Raw genomic sequence first — 25,080 nt, 5'->3', positions numbered from 1 at the left:
ACCTGTGACACAGTACAATCTCTTGAGTCAGTGACTTCATCTCTCGAGATAGTTCTTTAAGTCTGTAAGCTATGGGGGCAGCTAAGTGGCCCAGTGGAGAGAGCCAGGCCGGACCGGAAGGCTCTGGGTTCACGTGTGGCCTCAGACCCTTTAGTTCTATGACCCTGGGCAAGTCACGTCACCTCAGTTGCCTCGCCCTTATGTCCCTCCACCTTGACATGATACTTAGTATCACTGTAATATAGAATATAAAAACAGAACAAAACCGTCACATAGACTAGTGTGGACCCATGCTGGGAGGAATTTCCCCACCTAGCAGTTTCCTAAACCAATGAACTCGGGATTCAGTCTCTTCTCATATGAAACAAAAAAAAATCTCATTCTTTTTCAATCTAGCCCTCTAATAGTTTGTACACCTTAATAAAGATTAGCTTTGTAATATTGGAAAGTATCTCTCTTATTTAATAAAGCAGATGTTCCAAGTATAGAAATAAGGACTTGAATAGAAAATCTTTCTGGGAAGTTCCTTATGTGCCATTAACATAGCTTATATCTGCTGACCAGTCTTCTCTCTGTGAAGTGCTGAGATGCAAAATAGCGACTTGTTGCTATGGTGATCAAGCAAGTATGCAATTAAAGATAATTGGATGATCTTAGGAAATACTCAAAAGAAGATGCTTAAATGGTGGTAATCTTGTTAAATCACATTAAGACAAAGCCAGACAGAGTGGTTTTCACTCTGAATCATGCATGTGTAACTGTTTAAATCTAATAGTTTAGAGAAGTAGAGGAAGAACAATAACAGTCTTCATTCTTCTATTTTGGCCAACATCCCCCACCCCCACCCCAGAGAAGGGAGATATCCACAATCTGAACAAAAGTATTTCTGTACTGTATGAGCTTTGATTTTTAAAATAGCCTAATTTTAATTAGAGAGTTAATCTAACAACTTCCCTTTGAATTTTTTAAAATACCATTTTTTAAATTAAGGTAACCAACCTATATTTATAGCTTTCCTCATGACATTGTCTCCATTTGTAACATTTAAGTAATCTGATTCTAATCAAGAGCCTCATAGGTTATCTTTGGTTTCTTTTGAGCATATTATAAACCATCTATAACTTAACTATGTGAATTTCAGCACTATTTTTTTCCAGTTGATGTTTATTTGAGAACTCTATCTTATACCTGAGTATGAAATACAGTTTGCTTCCTATACTTTGGAAAGCGATAGTAGAATAAGGATGACTCATGAGAATCTCTGGTTTTATGATATCTTTGTTGTGTTTCAGGATGCACATTCACAGGGCGAAGTTGTGGCCTGCTTAGAAAAAGGTTTGGTAAAGGAAGCAGAAGAAAGAGATCCCCGGTTTCAAGTCTCAGAACCTTGTAAGAAAGCCATTCTCCGTGTGGCTGAGCTGTCCTCAGATGATTTCCACTTGGATCGGCATTTATATTTTGCATGCCGAGATGATCGAGAGCGTTTCTGTGAAAATGTGAGTCTGCTCAAAAGTGAATTTTCCTCTTCCCTCCTTTTCTCCTTTTTCCCATATCTCTACCCACCCACCCAAAAAACAGCCACTTCACATTCAGAATTAATGAGATTGGCATGAGTTATATGATAAAGATAGTAAGTTTGTTTTTATTGGTTTCTAGTGGCTTCAAGTCAATGTTGCCCTTGCTGATCTCAACATATTATTTCTGAGTCCCCTTTTCCCTCTGTCATCCTTAGGGATGCCAACTTACTTTATTATTGAATTTCAGATCCTGAACGAAAATATTTGATTTGTATTCTAATTTTCTCTAAAGGAATGGTTTTTTAGGTCTCCTCAGTCATAATTTTGCTGTGTTTGCTTATGCATATTTTTCCCTGTGCCAGAACGTTGGCAAGCTTTTTTAGTACCAAGAATTAGGTGGTGCCCTCCAAGTGCGTCAACAAAACTCCATTTTTTCCCTACTACTTTATAAAGAGTATCTTGTGCACACCCTTTCAGCAAACAATATCAGTTTACTTCAGCACTGTGCATTGTTTGAATTAAAAGCTGTAACAATCATTGTCATTTTATTGACTTGTACTTAGAGGGGAAAGAATGGTAACTAAATCCAATGTGAAGCATCTTTTTATTCTCTTAATTAGCAGTTTTTATGTGAACAAGTGACAACAGCCAAGGATCCCAGGAAGGAAATTCAGCCTTCATTTATTCTCCCCAGCCCTTGAATTTCTGTGGTCATTCCAGAGTTACTGGATTGCTCTAGTAGCTGAGCCATTTGCTCAACTGCATTTAGCATTTTAATAACTTTAAAGATGGATTTTCCATATAAGAGTGGTATTGTGATATGATTGGTGCCCAGTAGAACTCTGTTTTGTAAATTAGCTACAATGACTAATGTATATTTCCCATCTTTCAGACACAGGCTGGTGAAGGCAGAGTATATAAGTGCCTCTTTAACCACAAATTTGAAGAATCAATGAGTGAAAAGGTGAGCATGATTCTGAAATAAGCAGATCTTCCCTATATGATTTTAAGGGCCCCTCCTCAGTTTCAAACTTTCTGCAACCTGAACCCTTATCTTCCATCTTAGAATTGATACTAAATATTGGTTCCAAGATAAAAGAGTGGTAAAGGTTAGAGAATTGGGATTAAATGACTTGCATGAGGTCAGATTTAAGCCCTAGACCTCCTGTCTCCTAGCCTGGCTCTCAATCCACTGTACCACCTAACTGCCCCATAACCTTCCATTTCACAAAATTTGCTCTGATAAGCTTATTCATCATGACATATAAATACCTGACGAGACATAGTTTTCCCAGGGGAATTCATATTTTAACTAGCCAGATCCCTTATTTGCACTCTTTAACATAAAGGAAGAGGAATGGATGACTACTTGTGCAGTGAGAAAAAGCTGTACTAATGTGAAATGATCACTGACTTTGTAGTAAAAGGACCTGGGACAAATCCTGTTCCTGAGCACTCTCTGTCACCTTGGGCATACACAAAGTGTCATCATTTGTAAAAGGAGGAGGTCAGATTAGGTGACCTATAATATCTCTTCTAATTCTAGAAAGATGATTTTATATATTCTAGGCCAGTGATGGGCAAACTTTTTAAAGAGGAGGCCAAAGGAAAGGAAATGATCATCTGTCAGTCTGTTTCTTTTTTTTTTTAACCCTTACCTTTCATCTTGGAGTCAATACTGTGTATTGGCTTCAAGGCAGAAGAGTGGTAAGGGCTAGACAATGGGGGTTCAGTGACTTGCCCAGGGTCACACAGCTAGGAAGTGTCTGAGGGCAGATTTGAATCTAGGACTTCCCATCTTCTAGGCCTGGCTCTCAATCCACTGAGCCACCCAACTGCTGGGAAGGGGGTGGGGGGTGTTTCAGTCTGTTTCCAAGGCAACTCTTTCAAAGTTTCATTGTATTGTATCCTACTCCTTGTATTCATCAGATTAGCAATAATGTCCCTGCAGGATAGATTTGCCTGTCACTGTATTTGATTTGGGAAGGAGAAATTGTTTGATGACTTTCCTTAGTGCCAGTGTAATTTATACAGAATCATGCCAAATAAGACATTTGCCTACTCATAAAGCCAGCCCTCCACCTATTCCTAAATCATTGTCCATAATTTCCAGTGATTTTGAGCTTAGAAGGTCAGGTGGTGCTACATGTCTAAGTTTTACCAGTTGTCCCACTGCTCTTTGATCTTTGTACTGAATGTTGACTAGAAGTTTTTTTGGGGTTTGAAAATAATTCTGTCACTTCATTAACATTCTCATACTGCTTAGGAAGTGATTAACAGTATTGGTTTTGTGTATCCTTGTATTCTCGAATCTTTTCAAAGAAATGTAAAGCTCCATTTAATGAGAATTCATCTGATGAAACTTTCAGATAGTTAATGCCAATTGCCATTTTCATTCTGATGAGATTTAGTTGAGTTATTATGGGTGGATAAAGATGACTTTGTATTAAGAGCACGTGTTGAAGTCTCTCAGATATCTATGCATCTATGGCAACTACTCCTATGTTAGCAAAACCAATTTGTATTTCCCCTCTAAATTCTTGCACAAGAATTTGCATCCTCACAGATGTTGACTTTTAACCAGATTTGAAATTAGATTTTCTATCAACAGTCTGGGCTAATTAAGCAACTGATATCCCTGGTCGTCTTTTTTGGTTTGTTTGTTGTGTGTGTGTGTGTTTGTTTTGTTGCTTGCTTGTTTGCAATAAAGAGAATACTTGTGAATAGCACTGTAGTGTATATTTATACCTCTTTCTCTTCTTTCCCTCTCTCTCTTTTTTTCAGTGTCGGGAGGCCTTGACAACTCGACAAAAGCTTATTGCCCAGGATTACAAAGTTAGTTATTCACTGGCGAAATCTTGTAAAAGTGACCTGAAAAAATATCGCTGTAATGTGGAAAATCTTCCTCGGTCCAGGGAAGCTAGACTCTCCTATCTTCTGATGTGTCTAGAATCCGCTGTACATAGAGGTAGGTAATAATTTTTTTTCTCCTTTTTGTACCTCTCTTTTCTGCAAAGAAAAGCATGGGCAGTAAGAGCTCCTCTGGTAGATCTAAATGTTAGCAGTCTGATAGTTTGGTTCTAATCTTAGAGACTACAGTATTTTTGTACATTGTAATTTCTTTATATTAAGGATCGTAGGGCACTGGAAATTATTCACATTGAAATGAAAAGTTTGACTTAGCATAACTTGATTTAAAGTCCTTTTAGGTAGTGATTTCTAACTTTGGTTTTTGCTACACATTAAAGTATTTCCTCTAGTTTTAAATTTTTTCAAAACCAATTTAGTTTATTTCACTTTTAATTTAAGGACTTTATGACCCTTTTGCTGTAGTTACAACATATTTCTAGCAATGACTTAAGCCCAAGATTAGTGGTATAAGAGATATCATTGAGAAAATGTTTGATCAAAAAAGAAAGGGGTGGTTGGTCATGTTATAAGATCACAGAATACCAAATGGACTGGCTTTTGTGTTCCACTTATATCTACAGAATGTCATATGGCCTAGAGCAGCTTTGACAAAAGTTTTCAAGTTTGGGTGCCCAAACTGCAACTTCAAGCTGCCTGTGAATCTCCGAATTACCCTAGAGAGTAGAGGGAGGAAGTGCTTGCTCTGGGTGGCTGAGCAGAGGGGCAGGACATGCAAAACATGTCCTCAGGTGCTGGGAAGAGGTGGAAAGGAACAGCTCCCGTGTGCCAGCCCAGTATGCGTACCAATATTTCACCAACACTGGCCTAGAGTTTTTAATCAGGGGTTGGTGGACTATTAAAAAATACTTTGGGGGGGCAGCTAGGTGGCTCAGTGGATTGAGAACCATGCCTGGAGACAGGAGGTCTTAGGTTCAAATCTGGCCTCAGACACTTCCTAGTTGTGTGACTCTGGGCAAGTCACTTAACCCCCATTGCCTAGCCCTTAACGTTCTTCTGCCTTGGAATCAATATACAGTATTGATTCTAAGATGGAAGGTAAGGGTTTAAAAAAAAAGATGTAAAAAGATACTTTGATGATTATTTCAATATAATTGATTTCCTTTGTAATCCTTTGTATTTTGTTTTATGTTTTTTAAAAACATTGTTCTAAGAGATCCATTAGCTTCATGTACTAACTATAAGAGTCCATGGCATCAAAAAAGATAAAGAATTTTTAATCTAGAGGAAAGGTAGATTTTCTTTGTAAGCTTGGGAGAAGCACATAGACTCAACCATAGATCTAGAAAATGCAACTAGATCAAAGAAAATTAAAGGAAAAGTCACAGTTCATCATTTTTCTAGCTCAGGTTGGCTTTGAGAGACAGGAAGATCCATAGACCCTGACCATAAGCTTCCTGGAGCACAAGGAACATTCTAGTACCTGGACAAGAGAAAGTCTCAGACCCACATCAGGACCCTTGGTGCTAGGTGCCAGTCAGTAGTTTTGTCACTCACTACCCACATTTAGTTCACAATTCCAGGGCAAATGGAGGAGAGGAAAAGAAGAATAGTGGGCCAGTGCTTGTGTACCAAGAATGGAGCAAATTTAGTAGTGCGATTCTTAGTTCCAGCTTCTAGCCTAATCCAAAACCTGCAGAATAACCAGGGCAGGGATCTCAAACCAAAGGAAGCTTGCAGTTATACTCTGCTCAGCTGGGTGATAGTGATAGGGTCAAATAACAGTCTCCTCTTGCTCAGACCCAGACCCAGAACTTGCATTACTCAGACTAGGGAATAGCAATTATGCTTCCCTTAGATCAGACAGCTTTGGGACTACTGATAGCTTGCATATCCCCAGCTTAAATAGGCCCTGAGATACTGTAACAACACTCAGTGCCTCAAGAAAGCAGCAAGACCACACTATACCCTTCCAGAAGCATGCATAATCTAATCCCAGTGTAGTCTGAAAGCAGGATGCATGTGGGAAGAATGAACCAATAACAACAACAAACTCACATGAAAAGCTTTTATGGTGGCATGAAATAAACCCAGAAGAAGAGAAATCCTCCAAAACATCTACAAGCCAAAAGTTAAAGAAAAACTTTGACAGGATGAATTTTTTTAGAGAGCTCCCCACTACCAAGCAAGGGCCTGGATGTCTACACACTTTCTGATGCCTGGAGCTGCCTATCTTGTTTCAGTGGCTCCGAATTAACCTTCTCCCTGGACTACTCAGAAATTTGTTTACATAAACCCAAAGACTGTTTCTAAGAGCACATTCATATGTCATAGTAAATACTCACTCCGGAGAGAAAGAACCAAAAGAAACTTCTGTGTCTCCAGGAGAAGGTGATGAGAGAAAGGAACATACTTCTCTGGTTGCTGAAGTCCTGTCTTTCCTGAGGGACATATGGGCAACTTAAGCATTGTTTGACACAGTATGTGAACGGCAGCTTTGGGTGCAGACCCTGAGAGAGAAGAATGTGATGTTAAAGTACTTGAACATGGGTTAGAATGACTGTCTCATTGAACTGCTGGACAAGAAGCCACACTGGAGTGATTACAAGCAGTGAGTAGCCAATGTAATGAAGCTGAAGTACAGACAGAAGACTCAGTAAGGGGTTATGGAGGTGGGCTTCCACACCGATTCCTGATTGTTTGAGCATGCATCGGTTACTAAAGGAGGGACTTTGGTATTCTTTTCTAGAGTAGAAAAAACACCTTTTGCCTTCTCAAAAAGTGAGATGGACTAGCTCTTTCTTCAGACACATTTATACTTCAGCCATACAAATCACTACCACTCAGCAGTTGTAGTCTTTATTAACAGAAGTCAGTGAATTCACATTGATCTATAATCCTTTCCCTCATAATAGATGTTTTCTATAAGAATACAGGGTCATGTGGTTCAGAGCACAGAGAATTCACAGGGGTGGGAAGCTTTGAGAATAAAAGGATATGCTCCTAAGAACACACTTTTTATGTATATAACTAGAGAGACAGCATCTACTTCTGAGAGAGCAATGAGAATAGCTTAGTCTTATCTCTCTGCCTCTACTTTCTTACATTCAGGATTAAGCATGGAATTATCCATAGGGAATATGTTGGAAAAAAATATAAAGTAAATTATTTAGCAAATTCTAAATCTAAGAGTAATCTAATTAATTCTTTAGCAATGTCCACTAACACCCATTATGGACAAACTTTAGCTATATTCATTGTGTTTACTTTACCCTGGAAAATGAATTTTTAAATTATAGACAGAATAAATTGGCCTCAAAAGCTGGACCATCTTAGGTTTCTGTGAAGATTTAGGGAGGCTGGAATGAAATTCTCAAAATACTGTGGATGGTAGGGACCCCTGGGTGGCTCAGTGGATTGAGAGACAGGAGGTCTTGGGTTTAGATGTGGCCTCAGATACTTCCTAGCTGTGTGACTCTGGGCAAGTCATTTAATCTCCATTGTTAATCCTTACCACTTCTGCCTTGGAAATAGTACATGGTATTGATTTTAAGGTAAAGGTTTAAAAATAGTTTAAAAAACAACAACAATGTAGACAAGGATTCTTTTATGCCATTTTAACAACTAACTAAATAAACCTGGGAGAGAGGGGGTAGAGGCAAGAGGGGGAGGGAGAGAGGAGCAAGAATTTTTTTTTTCTAATTTCGAACTGGTTCTCCTCTGTAGAAAACACAACAGTGCCTCTTGACTTGTTTACTAGCCTAAAAAGAAAAGAAAAAAAGGCCAAAAAAACCAGCAACTAATAATCATTAAAATGATATTGAGGGGGGCAGCTGGGTAGCTCAGTGGATTGAGAACCAGGCCTAGAGACAGGAGGTTCAAGGTTCAAATCTGGCCTCAGACACTTCCCAGCTGTGTGACCCTGGGCAAGTCACTTGACCCCCATTGCCTACCCTTACCAGTCTTCTGCCTTGGAGGCAATACACAGTATTGACTCCAAAACGGAAGGAAGGGTTAAAAAAATTTTTTTTTTATTTAGGTCAAAATCTCATATCATATGCCAAGATAAATTCAAAATGTGTACATGACTTAAACATTAAAGGTCACAGGCCAGCGAGGTGGCTCAGTGGATAGAGAACTAGGCCTGGAGTTGGGAAGTCCTCAGTTCAAATGTGGCCTCAGACCCTGGGTAGGTCACTTAACTCCCATTGCCTAGCCCTTACTACTCTTCTCCCTTAGAATTCATATATAGTATTGATTCTAAGATGGGAAGTAGGAGTTTTAAAACAACAAAGACCTCATTCTGTATATGCATATGATGTATTACCCTATAGTCAGAGGATATAAATAAGCAATTTTCATAGGAAGGAAATCCAAGCTATTTAACTATATGAAAAAATACTCCATATTACTGATAGAGAAATGCCCATTAATGTAACTCTTTAAGGTTTTAATTCATACCCATCAGATTAGCAAAGATAGTGAAGAAGAAAATAATATATTGGATGTGTTATGAGAGAACTATATTTATGGAAATAGATGGAAAAGAAACATCTTTTCCCTTTAGTGTGTAATTGGAGGTGGGGGCTCGGATTGAGGGAGAAACGATATCAAAACCTCTATGAAACAGAATCCAAAAATATACAGATGGGTTTCACTTGTTGCTAGTCATTCTAGTATAGATTAAGTATCATAGTTGAAATCAATTAGTTAAGGAAGACTTCCTGGTGAAAGCCAAGATTGATTCTGCAATATAGCATGCCTCATTCTTTATGCCTCATTATGGCAGATTATATTTGGTGAGCATTTTGGGTCCATTTTTTATTTTTTCCTCCCAAAAAATAGCACTACTGACAAAGCATTCCCAATGTTATTTCAGAGGTGTGCAGTTAATAAAGAGAATCCTTACATTACTTACATTACACAGAGCAACTGTATTCTGACTTACTTTTATGCTCATAAATCTTGAACCAAGTTCAGAGTTCTAAATCTTGACAGTAGCAATAATTTGTGTTTTCTGATTGCAGAAAATTTGTACATATAATTTGATTCACCTTCCTTAATACTGTGACTTACCTGTCTTGTATGTGGTTTAGGTCGACAGGTAAGCAGTGAGTGCCAGGGAGAGATGTTGGATTACCGACGCATGTTGATGGAAGATTTTTCTCTAAGCCCCGAGATAATCTTGAGCTGTCGGGGTGAAATTGAGCACCACTGTTCTGGATTACACCGGAAAGGGAGGACTCTACATTGTCTGATGAAAGTAGTTCGTGGAGAGAAGGGAAATGTTGGAATGAATTGCCAACAAGCGGTAAGGAAAGAATTGGGCTGTCATTTCAGTGTTGCATTTCAGCACCTAAAGATCTCCTTCCTGACCCTGATATGAACCCATAGTAAAGTTCATTGATGTTGCATGTGGTTTTAAATATCAAGTCCAATGACTTTCTCAAGGCAAACATCACTATGGATATGAAATTTGCAATAGAGTAGCCATTGTAAGTCATAACCAATAATAGCCCTTTTTACTTTAAAATGTAGAAGAAAAATATTCTTTGCAATTGTTTTTACAAGAAAGGGTAATAATTTCCTGTCTTGAAAGCCAGTCTCAAAGTCAGATCAGCTTCTCATAAATTGGAAACAGTCCTCAAAAAAAGAATTGGTGTACATTAATGGTTTTATCGATTGTTTCCATTGAACCTGAAAGGCTTAGAATTGACAGTAGAGGGAATTAATGGTTTTTAAGAGTTATTTTCATTTCTGATATGTAATATCATTTCTCTTTTGGTCTCTCAAAACCCCATCTTTCCTGCTAGAAGAAACCAGTTAATGCAAAAGAGAACAAAAACATACCCACACACCAATATTTCTTGCTAACTCTTTGGCTCTCCCCTTTCTAAGGTGCTTAGAGTATTTTGATATTTTCTGAACAGCAAAATTACGCTCAATATTCTTTAGTGGGAATGTCATCAAATTATTACTTGTCTTGGGTTCATAGGCAGATGAGTGATTGATTACAGACTAGCAAATAATCTGTAATTTCAATGGAAAAATATCAAGGTCTTTTAGGTGTGACCTACCTATGTTATCTCTATGGCCACATTTTTTTCTTTTTACCAGTTACAGCCTTTTTTTTAAAAGTAGTTAACTATAATAATGCCATTCTTGGGTACTCTGCATAAGAATTAATTTTTCATTATGTGAACCTAAAATTCAAAGGACAGTTTATCTAAAATAATCAAAGTACTTCTCAAGAAACTTTAGAAAACTATAATGTCCTTTATTTTGAAGATTTTAATTAAATCTCATGTATTACTTCACTATTATTTCTGAATTTTACATCCTATTCTATAGCATTGATATGCATTAAATGCATATACTGCATCTTTTTTTTATCTCTGTCCCTTAAAAGTAGCCTGCTAAATTGTTCTGTAGTATCAACTACTACAGAAATTGTTCTCCTTATTAAGACAGAAATTTGAAAAAATAACCTGTTCTCTTAAAAATACCATGTTAGACTTATAGGAAGGTTCCTATATGCTTTTAATCTGAGTTTGTAGCCTTGGTCAGCTTTTGTGTACACAAGCATCAGTTAAAAATAAACAGACATCAGGTATCTGTATATTCATCCCCAGAGTAATGGGGACCCAGGAGAAGGATTTGGTTTTAGCTATTTTTGAAACCTGAACAAATATGCAGCCTCGCACCTTTTTAGTACTAAGAGACATGGGGAAATGGAATGTAATGTGGGTGAGTTGGCTATAGTAAGACTAATTATTTTCATACCTATGAAGAAATACTGCTATTTCCCATTTGGAAATTCAACTCTTTGAAAGAGACTAATATTTCATTTTAAAGTTAATTGTAATTGACGTCTCACTAGATGTCTATAGTAGAAATGCTTTCCAAATACAGTGGCAGGAACTTTTCACCATAAAATTCTCAGCAAGCAACAATGTTCCCTCAAGCTGATGGCCCAGTCCACTAAGTTTAATTGTCATTGCTTCAACCTTGTTGACAGTCAGTGAAGAAATGAAAAAGTAGCCATTGGTGGTAGTTCCCGAGACTAGCCAACTGAAAAAACAATGCATTCCCCATGGCATTAACATTAAGCACATTAGAGGTCCCTTAGTCCTTGCTTACCAGTGAAGAGCCCTGAATGAACCAAAGGCATACACTTTTCCTTGCTGTCTGCTACAGTATCAGACTTTCATCAGGTGTAGAGAGCTGTGTAGAAATGGTTCTTTGGAGATGGTCTATTTTTCTCTTCCTTGCTTCTTAGAGTTTTCATTCTTTAACACAACCAACTTCCATGTTAAACTTGAAGCATCAGATCACTTGAACCATGTTAAATTTGTCATCCATTTATGCACCCGTGTGGTTAACTATTAATTTTAGCTGTTTTTTTTATTTACTGAAGATACGATTTAGAAACCCTTCCATAAATTAGGGCTTAATCAATGACACATGTAAAACCCCAGTGGAATTGTGCGTCAGCTAAGGCGGGTTGGGGGGTTTGGGGAGAGGGAAAGAAGATGAAATAGGTAAATATGGAAAAATGTTCAAAATAAAAATAAGGAAAAAAAAGAAACCCTTTCATAATTAGTAAACTTCAAAACATAAGAAAGATTACTGCCTTTATTAAGCACATAATTTCCTGTTGTACCCAGAATACCTATTTAGCCCTCTTGACTTTTAGCTCAGTCTATTTAGGCAAGGGTTCTCCAGAGCCCAAAAAAAAAAAAAAAAACCAACAAACAAAATCCTACTTCCTAATCTATTTTCTGCACTAAACCCTTGAGAACTTTGTCAGATTTTTCACATACATATTAGGGATTAGAGGTGGATTTTTAATCTATTAGATAACTCCTCAGCACCCATTCACACAGTGGTATTTTTAAAATTCCAATCTGGCAGCAATCATTCTTTGAGCTTACTAGACATTTATTGTCTTGGTGCAGTGTGAAGAGCTTTTGTCTATGGTGCATTCATTCTATCCTCCCTCATCCTTAGCCTACAGTTTGGCAATTATTCACATATATTTAACATACAGCTTTTGTTGGAATCTAATATCCTGAAATAGATTCCAGATTGACTGCCTTAGGAAAGAGGTAAATTTTGTTACCCTAGAAAGGAAGGAAGGAAATAAGCATTTATTAAGCACTTATTGTGTATTCCAGGTACTGTGCTAAGTCACAAATATTATTTAATCTTCATGACAGCCCTGAGAAATAGATGCTATTATTATTATCACCCCCATTTTACAGATAGGGAAACTGAGTTAGAGGTTAATGACATTCCCAGAGTCATATAACCAATAGATGTCCAAGGCCAGACTTTAACTCAGATCATTTTTACTCCAGACCTTGCACTCTAATGGGCCACCTAGTAGACTAGAAAGGCATCATGACATTGTAGATTAAAAGCTGGACTTGAAACCAGGACCCTCTAACATATTCTTTGTCACCTTATGTAAGTCACCTAAGCTTCTAATATTCTAAACACAAGTCTCTAAAGTTCCTGGTTCTGACCTCTGAGGTAAAACAGAACAAGTCTGATCCTTCCTATATGATATAGTCCTTTAAATACTTGAAGATAATTATCATGTCCCCCTTTGGGTCTTTTCTTCTTTAGGATAACCATGTCCAGGTCCTTCAACTGATCCCAATATGCCATGGGCTGAAGGCCCTTTATCATCCTGGTTGTCCTCTGGATGCTTTCTAGCTTTTCAGTGCCCTTCTGAAAACCTGGTACCCAGAACTGGACATGATGCTCTGATAGGCTTCTGACAGGACCCAACCTCCTTATTTCTAGAAGCTATGGACTTTCTTAATGTGGTGCATAATTGCATTAACTTTTTCATCTGATATAATAAAGTCACAGCCTAGATTCCACCTCTAACCACAAGTGTACCACTTTTTTATCAAAAACTCTGAAATTCCTCATTACACTGCTAATTCATTGAGCTTAAAGTTCATTGAAACTCTCAGATCTTTTTCAAAACACATAGATACCTACATCTCCCTTATCTTATTCTTAGAAAATTGATCTTTTATAACCCAATGCATGACTTTACATTTATCCCTATTGTATTTCATGTTAGATTCAGGCCAGTGGTCTCACTTTTGAGGGTCCCTTTGGATCCTAGTTTTGCTTATCTTTCTGCCAGGTTTATGTCTTTTGCAGAATTTATAGCTTATTATCGGTGCTTTTGTCATTGATAAAAATTCTAAACATCCCAAAGCCAAGCACAGATCCCTTCAGTAGTCCCCTAAAAACTTTCTCCCACGTTGACTTTAACTGTTAACATCTCTTCTTTGATTCTAGCCATCCAACCAATTTTAAGTCTATTTGATTATATTATTATCTAATCCATGTCTCTCCAACTTTTTCACAAAAATAGTATGATGAGATGCTTTATCAAAAGCTTTGCTTACTCTAGATAAACAATAGTCACAGAATTTCCCTCATCATCTGATTTAATAACCTTATCAAAAAAGAAAATTAGTTTAGCCTGGAGTGACCTGTTCCTTTTTAATTTTTTAAAATTTATTTTTTTTTTAAATCCTTACCTTCTGTCTTAGAATTGCTGCTGAGTATTGGTTCCAAGGCAGAAGAGTGGTAAGGCTAGGCAATTGGGGATGAGTAATTTGCCTAGGGTCCACACAGTTAGGAAGTATATAAGGCAAGATTCAAAACCAGGACTTCTCATCCTTAGACCTGGCTCTTTATCTACCTAGCCACCTAGCTGCCCCTGACATGTTCCTTTAAAAAATTTTTTTTTTAATTCAGAACTTAAGCATCAAATACAAACAGCATTTCTATGTATAATAGAGTAGGGGAAAAGTATACTTGAAGCTGTGAATCTGTGCAGTATACAGATTATTTTCTTTTTATGTACATAATAAATTTAACATGTAACTTTCAAAGCTTTCCTTTTCTGTTCTGTACATTTTTTTAAAAATGCTTCAATGACACTTTTTTCCTTTTGGCAATGCTACTCTTATTCTTAATCTCCTTTCCCATTCTTAGTATAAAAGATGGTTTAGGGGGAAGATTTTTTTCAATTTAAAAAAAATAGTTTTATGGAGGCAGCCAGTTGGCTTAGTGTGACCCTGGACAATTCACTTAACCCCCATTGCCTGGACCAATGATGGAGTGCTGGACCCTGCCCCACCCCTGAGACCTGAGGGGGGGTAGAGGGAAGAAGGAGAGAGGAGAGAGGGGGGAGGGAGAGAGGAGAGAAAGCACTCCTGTTGGGCTGCTGCAGGGAGGGGCCAGTGAAGTAAAGAATGTCCTCCGGGAGTGTAGAGAGGGAGAAAGGAAGTCTGCTGTCTGTGAGCTACCCACCTCACCCACTTTGTGCTCCCATTGGACTGCTGGGCAATTAATGAACTAGGCGGGGTGGGGGTGGTGTTCACAGAGCACATGCTACATGCCATCTTTTGTACTGGTGACACAGGTTCGCCATCACTGTCCTAGGCCTCATTATTCTTCTGCCTTGGAACAAATATGCTGTATTAATTCTAAGACAGAAGGTAAGGGTTTTAAAAAATACCACCATAGCAGATTTATTTTAAAAAATTGACAGTGTCCAAAAATATGTGGCATCATCTGTTCTGCTAGCTTTTAAATTTTACTGCTGCTTTTTCTAGATATTAACTATGCTTCTTTCTGTGTCTCTCGGTTCTCTGTCTTTTTTCCTTTCCAAACTCTAATTAATCAAGCATTTACTTATCTTTCTATCCTTACATCTTTCCTCACCTCACATTTTGGGGGTAAAATTGTAAAGCAAAAAAAAAAAAAGAAACCCACATTGGCAATATATAAAAATGAGTTTTTCATTCTGCATATTAGTCCATCACTTCTCTGTCAGGAGGTGGATATCATTCTTCATACACCTCTAGAGTCATGGTTCATCATTGCATCTATTAGTAGTTTCTTTGATGATACATTCCAGAAATTTCCTGATAATTGGAATCAAGCTTACTGGCCTATAATTTATAATTTGTCTTTGCTGTTTTTGAAAATCTGGATATTTGCCATTCAGTCTTGTGATACCTCTTCTATTTCAGATATCACTGACAGTGGCTCAGCAATGCTTTCAGACAGATAGAAGAGCCAGGATAGAGTAGTTTCATGGAATCCTAGAGAGAAGAGATTGAAGGGAGAAGAGAATGATTGATAAAATCAGAAGTTATAGGTGGGTCCATAAGGATGAGGTCTTAGAAAAGGCTACTGGATTTTTTTCAATTAAAATATCACTGATAAAACTGAATACTCTGTTCAGAATTTAAGACTGTAGACTTTGAATGAATAAGAGTTAAAGAAATAGAGACATCAATTATAGGTATCCTTCAGAAATTTGCCAGAGATATGAAAGATAAAGGGGAGATATGGGATGAGAGATAGTTTGTATGGACAGATCAAGTGAGCATTTTTTGAGGCTGGGGAGATATGTGCCTGTTTGGAAGCAACCAAGAGATAGGGAGAAATTAGAGAGAAGAGAGTGGAGATATAAAAGAGGGCAAAAAAGTTTTCTGGAGAAAATGAATTGGGAACAGTTGTTTATGTAAAGGTAAGTCTGGGAAATCAGTAGGTAACAGCTACTAGAATCTTGTTTGGAATAGATATGTTTTCAGTGAACCTCAAAAAAGAGGAGGTTACTTAGTAATGATGGTAGAGGGAGAATTTGGAAATAGCAATCTGGAACAAGGAATATTCCATTTCTCCCAGTACCGTCTTGAGTTCAGGGTCTGATTTAAAGTGCAGTAAAGGCTGGAAATGGTGGCCAGGGAAGCTGTGTCATCATAAGGGAGTTAGTTCTCAATGACTACAAGAAGATGGAGGGAGCAAGAAAGGGAAAAAGTTTAAGATGGACTCTAGTTTTCCTCTTGATCAGGCATTCCAGAGAACACATTGATAGGGATATGTAGCTTCTAAGTAGGCTACTAGTGGGATTGGGTTTGAGGAGGGTTTGAAAATAAGGAATCAGGCAAGGGAGAGAGAGAATGGTGTTATAATAATGATACCTTGAATTCAGAATCCTAGGTATTGAGAGAATATGACCGAGTGGGAATTTTTTAGTTACTGAGGAATGAGTTCAAATAAGTTATTTTTATAGGACTGACCCAACCTTACATTCATCTTCTTTTCCCTAGCCTTACTTCTATTTTCTGTACATTTCTTTTTTTTTAACTTCAGTTGGGTTTATGAGTTCCCTTTGTGCCCACATTTGTCTCCAGGCAAATTTTATTTTTTCCTTTTCATTGGAATTTCCTCCCTTTGTGTCTTGAGAATTTTATTCTTAAACTTCCTTCCATCTTTTTTGGGCTGACTTCCCCTGAAGCATTTTACTTCATAAGATTCTACTCAACTTTCTCTGAACTTTTTGAAATCCAGGTTTTTGTTTGCATTGTTTTGTTTACAAAAACTGGTATTGTCATGGTAGCCAATATCTTCTCTTCTATCACAAACTCTAGGTTGAAGTAGTCATTCCTCCCTTATACTGCTAAGTTTCCCATTATTTCCAGACCATGAGCCAGTTTCTATTTGTTAGTGAGAATCAGATCCAAAATAGAATTTCTTCTTGATATTCCTTCATTTTCTAAATGATGAAATTATCAGTAACAGAGATCAAGAAGTTAATAGTTGCTCTGCTTTTGGCAGAGAAAAAAGCTAGTAGATATCTGGATAACTGGAGTTCTTCATTTTACATGTTACAATCCTGCCTTTGTGCCAGATTTGTGATCTTTTTCTCCAACTGCTTTTCTTTCCTTTTTGTCCACATGAAACTCAGAAGGTCAATAATAAACTCTAATGATCAGATCATTTCTTAGTTTCTCTCTCTCAAACATGCTTCCTCCCTCTGGTTCCTGGTCTTCTCTATGACTATACCTTCTTAATATGCAGTGCAATTGAAACCCACATCTACATTCATCTACCCAGATTCACATTCCAGGAATGGGTTTTATTGTGCCTCTCAGACCTCCCCTAAACTGCCCCTCCCTCCACTCTATCAGCTAAGAACTTGGCCTTATATTTAAAAAAGAAAAGAAAAAGGTTGTTTGCCACTACCTCCATTTTCACATCTCCTATCACTCGAGTGCCCTCTGCTCCTCTTTCCTTCACCCTATCTCCCATGATGAAGTCACCTTCCTCTTTACCAAGACTGACCCTACTGCTTGTCCAGGTATCTTATTCCACCTATTCTCCTCCAACAGTTTTCCCCTCTGTCTTGCCTGCTTTCTCATTTATTCTCAATCTGTCTACTGACTCATTTCCTATTATATGTATGCCCCATATCTACCTCAGCTTGAAAACCTCACTTGATCACTATCTAATCACTTGATCTCTATCTTGATCACTCACTTCTCTCATTCTATATCTCTTCTGTCCTTTGTGGCTGAACTCCTCAAAAGAACCTTCTATACTGGATGCCTCCACTTTCTCTCCTTTCTCTACTTTAGTCCTTTACAGTGTGCTTCCAACCTCTCGTTCCACTGAAGCCATTCTCTCCAAAATTAGAGTCTCTGAATTGCCATATCCAGCATCCTTTTCTCATTCTTTTTGACCTTTCTGCAGCCTTTTACATTGTTTTCCACTGTTTCCTTTTACTCTTGTCTCTAGGTTTTTTTTGTTGTTGTTGTTTTTTAACAACCTTTACCTTCTGTCTTAGAATCAATACTGTGCATTGGTTCCTAGGCAGAAGAGCAGTAAAGGCTAGAAAATTGAAGCAGCAGAACTGCCCACCCAACGACTTCTACCATATAAATGGAAAGACCAAGAACAAACTGAATCTGAATGCTAGGAAATGATTGCAAAAGAGCTAAGAAGGCACACCCTCCCTTCTTTGCAGAAATGGGATGCTGTTGGTATAGAGCATCAAGATGATGTTGAACTTTGTTGAAACATCAGTTTGTTTTGCTGAGCTGGTTTTTGTCTCTTATATGCCTGAAGAGCTGGTTCTCTGGGAGGGGAAGATAAATATTGGGAAATGAAGGTCATGTAAAAAAACAAAAAAATCAATAACATTAAAAAAACAAAGTGATATTGACATTGAATACGTGAATGATAGTAAATGTATTTGACATCAATCTGCTCTACTTACTCAGTAACTTTTTCACTTTTTCAAATTACCCTCATCTAGCTTCAAACACTGATTCAAGAAACTGACCCTGGTGCAGATTACCGCATTGACCGAGCTTTGAATGAAGCTTGTGAATCTGTAATACAGACGGCCTGCAAGCACATAAGATCTGGAGACCCAATGTAGGTGCCTTATTCCCAACGTACAGTTGTGTTGCATTTAGCAGTCAACTAATGAATCCACAAGCATCTCTCAACTGCTTACCTAGACCCTGTTGGCTCCATGAATATAAAGGGAAAATGATACAATCTCTGCTCTCACAGAGCTTAAATTCTCTCCTGGGAAATAACCTGTACATATATATGGCTAGATAGCACAATAGCAAGCCAGTTTAGACAAGGGAAGGCAGGAGGGCACTAGCACCTTAAGAAATCATTCAAGACTTCCTGTAAAAGTAGTGCCTGAGGAATTCTGGGAGGAGATGAGAAAGGAATTAATTTCAGGAATGACAGACACTGCAGTGCCATAGAATAAGAGAATAAGAAGACCAGTTTAGCCAGATGGCAAATTTTAGGAAGGATATTAATGCACTTTGAGACTAGAAAGTTACAATTAAGACCATGACGTGAAGGCCTTTAAAAACTTTAAACTCTGTAATGATCATAATATGATCATAGAGGCAATAGGGAGCCATTGTAGGTTATTTAGTAAGGAGAATAATGTGGTCATAGCTACACTTATGAAAAATCACTTTGTTAGCTACCTAGAAGATGAAATAGAAAGTTAGTGGATGGAGTAGATTTAAGACAGAGAAACCATTTAGGAGGCTTTTGTAGGAATCTTAATTGAGAGATGATAAGCATGTGAATTGATATAGTAACCATGTTTGTAGTAGGAAGAGATCCGATTTAGAGCTGTAAGGGACTAAAGGCAGGGGTCTCATTTTGCAGGTAAAAAAACTAATTAGGGCACAAAAAGGTCCAGTGAGAAGGATGGTGAATTGATAAATCATGAAAATATGAAAAGGAGATGGGCATGCTTGGTTCTTTGGGTACTAACCAAGCAAGGCCATGATGGCAACAGGAAGTGGGGCTGCAAATCACACTTTAATAAGGGACAGAGACAAGTAGCAAAAGGGCTACAGGGTAGATGGCATGGGAGCCAGGGGATGGTCTGGCAAAGGGAGGCAGACAGAATGAAGAAGAGGATGGAGAAGGAGAAAAGCAAAGACTATCACTCCTGTAATCTTGAGTTAGAGGTGGGCACACTCAGCAACATGGACCCAAGCGAATTGGAGAAGACTTGGGGGCCAGGAGTTTACAGTCTTATTTTTGTTGAGTTTTTGAGGGACTGTACTGTTTTTTATGCTACCTTTGGGGCAATTCATTAATAAAATCAAATCATCTCAAAGTTGTTGGTGAAATTTTAAAGCTAATATGTCTATATCATTATTATTATCAAATTATCTTAATATCTATATATATAGTGAAATCTGTATAGCAAATTACCAGCGACTTGAGGTAATCTAGTCTCACTGTGGATTCTGGAATTTGAGACTGACATATTGTAGCAGTGATGGCAAACCTTTTAGAGATGGAGTGCCAAGCCCTGCCCCTACCCCCCAGACTAAGTGCTGTTCTGGGCCTACCCCCTCTCCAGACCCACCCCCAGACAGACAGACAGACAGACAGACACACACACACACACACACACACACACACACACGGAAGCACTCCCATTGAACTGCTGGATGGAGAGGCAGATGAAGTGAGGAATGTCCTCAGTAAGTGTAGAGAGGGGAAAGGAAGTGGCCTGAGCTCTCTGCTCCCCTGCAGGTCTGCCTGTGAGTTGCTTACCTTTCCCCCTGTGCACTCCCATTGGCTGCTAGGCAGAGGGGCAGGTGGTGTGAAAAAAATATCCTGATTGTCCTCCTCTGGATCATGCTCAGTTCTGGGTACCAGGTTTTCAGAAGGATTCTGATAAGCTAGAAAGCATCCAGAAGACGACAACCAGGATGATAAAGGACCTTCAGCCCATGGCATATTAGGATTATTTGAAGGATCTAGACATGGTTATCCTGAAGAAGAAAAGACAGTTATCTTCAAGTATTTAAAGTACTATCCTATGGGAGGGATCTGACTTGTTCTGTTTGTCCCCAAAGGTCAGAACCAGAAGCATGGGGAGTACAGGGCATAGCAAAGAGGCTGTTACAGGTTTTATATCAGGACAAAACTTTATAACAACGGGTGCTATCCCAAAGAGGAATGGACTTTGTACAGTGGGCCTCTTTGGAGGTCTTCAAGCAGAGGCTAGATTACCACTTTCTGGGTATGATATAGTCTAAAGAGAGCTTTTGTTTATAGATTGAACTAGATTTCCCTAGGCTTCCCTATGATCTCTCAGATTCTATCATTTTCTGTATAGCTAAGGTAGAATGAAAGAGTAAGTCATAAGATTTAAGAGTATTACTCCAATAATTGAATGATTTAGGAAAGAGGAAATTTTGAAATATGACTGAATTGTACATTAACATTTGTAAAAACTAGTTTTAAAATCAGTCAAGTGTAACTTAAGTAGAGTACTGAATTTAAAATCTGGGGACCTGGGTATGTATCCCAGTTTTGCTCCTTAACTACCATTATGACTCCTCATTTTTTTTTATCTATTATCTTACTTTGTATAGAAGACCTATGTCATATCTGATCACCAGTAGAATAATGCCCATCAGTATCATGAAGTTCCATGACAGAATGAATGAATGAACCAAAAAAATACATTAGTAAGACTCTTCCTAAGGCAGTGTGCTAAGTGCTGGGGATATGAATCCAAAAGTGAGATAGTTCTTGCCATGAAGAAGCTTATGTTCTAATAAGGGAATATAGTACATAGAGGCGGTGATCCTCCAGAAAGATTTGTGGTCTGACAAGTCACAGTGATGGTGATGGAATCATAGGACAGTTGATTGGGTTATTCTTCCCAAAACAGGAGGTTAAAAGTATTGGGTGAGAAGGAAAGGTTTTTGAGGAAAGATAAAGTAAATGGCAAGATCACCATTCTAGATGGCTGGTTGGCATCATCTAGTTTTGAGCTAGTCACTTAGAGTGTGGGCTCACTGAGTTTAGCTCAACTCCAGGATTGGAAGTTCCAAACTGAAATCAGATCCTGACATCAGATAGCCTGAGTTTGAATCCAGCTTTGTGCTTGAGACAAGTGTGATAAGGTACTTTACCTCTTTTCAGGCCTAAATCCTGTGATTCTATAAGTAGTCATAAATAACTGTGAATTAAACCACCTTGGTGAATTAAGAAAATGAAGAAAACAGGCTATGATGGAGTTTCTCAGGTCCCTGGCTCTACATTTCCTTGAACTTTTTTGTTGATTGAGTGTATTATACTTATTTCCAACTTGGTTTCCAACCAAGACATATCATAGACAGTTATGCATTGTACTTCCATGCTTTGAATGAAAATTGTCTGGGTTAGGGTGAAAGGAGTGGTTAGTGCTCGTGATATTCAAAGAATCCATAGTGCTTAGAAGGATGAAAACAGCTTCGGGTTAATATAATGAGTATTGGAGTTTAAAATGGACATGTGCCAGCATGATGACAGGAGCCAAAGTAAAGGAAGTATTGTATCCATTTTTCCTCTTCCTGGGAAAATTGCCATATAGCTATTTCCCTAGCTACACAGTAAGTCTCCCCTCTTCCACACCACAGAACCTTCCTATCCAGTCTCTGGCTTTTATTCTCCTCTGCTCCACCCTCCTTCAGGCCTTTGGCCTCTTCTGATCATTTTCTTTCATCTTTATGTTCTCTCTCTTTTTGCTCCCTTCATTCTGCCTTCCTTCAGCTATGCCTTAACTTCTCCCTTCCACATTAAACCTTCATTTGATCCCTCCTATCCCCTCAAGCTTCCATCATAGAACTTTCTTTCCTTTCACAGTGAAAGTCAAATAAATCTCTTTCTCATTACTGACTTTTCACTATGTACATTGTTCTCATGGTTCTGCTCATTTCACTCTGCATCAGTTCATAGAGGTTTTTACAATTCATTTAGAAATATACAGTTCATAGAGAAATCAAGCAATTGATTATTCTTTATAGCACAGTAGTATTCTATCACCATCATATACCACCGTTTGTTTAGCCATTCTCCAGTCGGGACACTCCTCATTTTCCAGTTTTTTGCCACCACAAAGAGCACGGCTGTAAATATCTTTGTACAACCTTTTTTATTATCTCTTTGAGGTACAAACTTAGTAGTGGTATTGCTGGATCAAAGGGTATGCATTCTTTTAAAACCTTTTGGACATAATTCCAAATTGCTTTCCAAAATGGTTGGATCAATTCACAACTCCACCAGCAATGTATTAGTGTCCCAATTTTGCCATATCCCCTCCAACATTTCTTTTACTGTCATATTGGCTGATCTGCTAGGTGTGAGGTGGTACCTCAGAGTTATTTTGATTAACATTTCTCTAACCAGGAGGGATTTAGAACACTTTTTCATGTGATTCTTGACAGTTTTGATTTCTTCATCTGAAAATTGCCTGTTCATGTCCCATGACCATTTGTCAATTAGGGAATGGCTTGATTTCTTGTATATTTGACTTAGTTCCTTATAAATTTGAGAAATTAGATCTGTCAGGGATTTTTGTTATAAAAAATTTTTCCCAGTTTGTTGCTTCCCTTTAATTTTGGTTGCATTAGTTTTGTTTGTACATTTGTTAATTTAATATAATAAAAAATATTCATTTTACATTTTGTAATGTTCTCTGTCTCTTGCCGAGCATCCTTATTGCACTTGAATCCATTTTTCTTTTCTCAGTCCATGATTCTTCAGTTTTTGTAGCTTTTGACATAACTAACCATCTTCTTTTCCCTTGATCGTCTCTGTCTATAGTTTTTGTCATATTCTTTCCTGATCTTCTCCCATCTGTCTTAATTGCTTTTATCATTATCTATTTATCATTCCTTAAGCATAGGTGGTCCCTCAGAACATTGTCCTGGGTCCCTTTCACATCCTTCCTTGGCAATTATGTCTGCTTACATAAATTCAGTAATTTCTAATCTATCTGTCTAAACTTTTATTTCTTTTCTGAACCCTCAGTCCACATCTCTACCTTGATGTCACTTAACATATCCAGTAGACCCTCTTCTCCAAATTTCCCTATTTCTTTTGAAGGTTTCATCTGTCTTCCCCTAATTATTCATGATTTTTCCCCCTCTTATCACACTCTATCTAGTCCATTGTCAAGTTTTGTTAGTTCACCTCCATGTCATCTTCTCCTTCTACAAATAGCCACTACTGTTTCAGGCCCTTATCTTGTGCCTGTACTACAGCATCAACCTCTTCCAATTTAGGCAGCTAGGTGGTACAGTGGATACAGTACTGGTCCTTGAGTCAGGAAAACTCATCTTCCTGAGTTTAAATTCAGTTTCAGACACTACTTGGCTGTGTGAACCTGGGCAAGTCTCCTAACCCTTTTTGCCTCAGTTTTCTCATCTGTAAAATGAGCTAGAGGAGGAAGTGGCAAACCATCCAGTACCTGTGTCAAGAAAACTCCAAATAGGGTAACCAACAGTGAGACACAGCTGAACTACAAAAAGTTTCCCATCTTTGATCCATCTTTCAGATGGCTTCCAAAGTTCTCTTCCTAAAACAAAGATATGGCCGGGTCTCTTTTGCTCAAGGTCAGCACATCAGTTCTTTTCATCTCATAGTCCAGTTTAGCCCACCTTTGTCATGGGTCTCCCCTTCACATGCTCTGTTTCCTGAATTTCCTTTTTGTACTGCCCTCTCGTTCTCCTTCCCTCCTTCATCTTCCTCCAGGGTTCACTTGAGGTACCACTTCTTACTTGCCTTCTGATTCCTTCAGTTGTTAGTAGCATCAAGGAACAGTGGAAAGAGCCTTGGATTTGGAGTCAAAGGCCCTGGGTTCAAATCTCTGATTTGTCTCTGGTTACCATGGTAACCATGGAGAAGTCACCAAATGTCTGTTTCCTTATCTGTAAGATTAAGGAGTGCTCAGTCTTTGACTTAAATACGTGTTGTATCTCCTGGTAAAATGTAACCTTTTCTTGCCTCTATAGGAGGCAGTACATCCTAGTGGGGAGAGAGCACAAAGACCTGTGTTCAACACAAATTGTGAGACCCCTACTGGCCAGATGACTTTCTGAAAAAGTCTCTGAGCCTTCAGAAGATTCCAGTTTGCAAAATAGTTGCTGATGTACCTGGTAGGAGTTTTCCTCATCTGGAGTTCCCTGCCCCAGTGAAATCAGAAGTCCAATTTAAAAAAAAGAAACCCTATGATGTAGCACAGGTTAAGCATGTAGTAGCATATTGAGGATTTGTATTGTGTGTTCTGACTCTGCTGGTTCCTTCTCTCCCTTCCTGTGCACAGGATTCTCTCTTGCCTAATGGAGCATCTCTACACAGAAAAGATGGTTGAAGATTGTGAGCACAGGCTACTAGAACTCCAGTATTTCATCTCTCGAGACTGGAAGTAAGTGTCCCAAACTGTGGTCACAGCCAACCCTGCCTTCAAATCTGAGAAATTGTCACTAGAAAGGGGTCAGGGTTTCTTTTTCCTCTGCTGGCTAACATATTT

General features: G+C 38.3%; 1 protein-coding gene across 1 annotated transcript in view; it reads left to right on the top strand.

Annotated features, from left to right (window-relative positions):
* GLG1 (golgi glycoprotein 1) overlaps positions 1–25,080 on the top strand; it is a 156,990-nt gene that overhangs the window by 101,434 nt on the left and 30,476 nt on the right. The window contains exons 4-9 of the mRNA XM_044663114.1: positions 1,293–1,496; positions 2,410–2,481; positions 4,302–4,485; positions 9,482–9,696; positions 18,532–18,653; positions 24,874–24,975. Coding sequence (XP_044519049.1) covers positions 1,293–1,496; positions 2,410–2,481; positions 4,302–4,485; positions 9,482–9,696; positions 18,532–18,653; positions 24,874–24,975 — 899 coding nt within the window. The remainder of the gene's footprint in view (positions 1–1,292; positions 1,497–2,409; positions 2,482–4,301; positions 4,486–9,481; positions 9,697–18,531; positions 18,654–24,873; positions 24,976–25,080) is intronic.

Source organism: Gracilinanus agilis, chromosome 2 (assembly GCF_016433145.1).
Source record: "Gracilinanus agilis isolate LMUSP501 chromosome 2, AgileGrace, whole genome shotgun sequence".
NCBI classification, from domain to species: Eukaryota; Metazoa; Chordata; class Mammalia; order Didelphimorphia; family Didelphidae; genus Gracilinanus; species Gracilinanus agilis.
The sequence above is the reverse complement of the archived record's forward strand: the minus strand, read 5'-3'. Positions and strand labels throughout refer to the sequence as shown.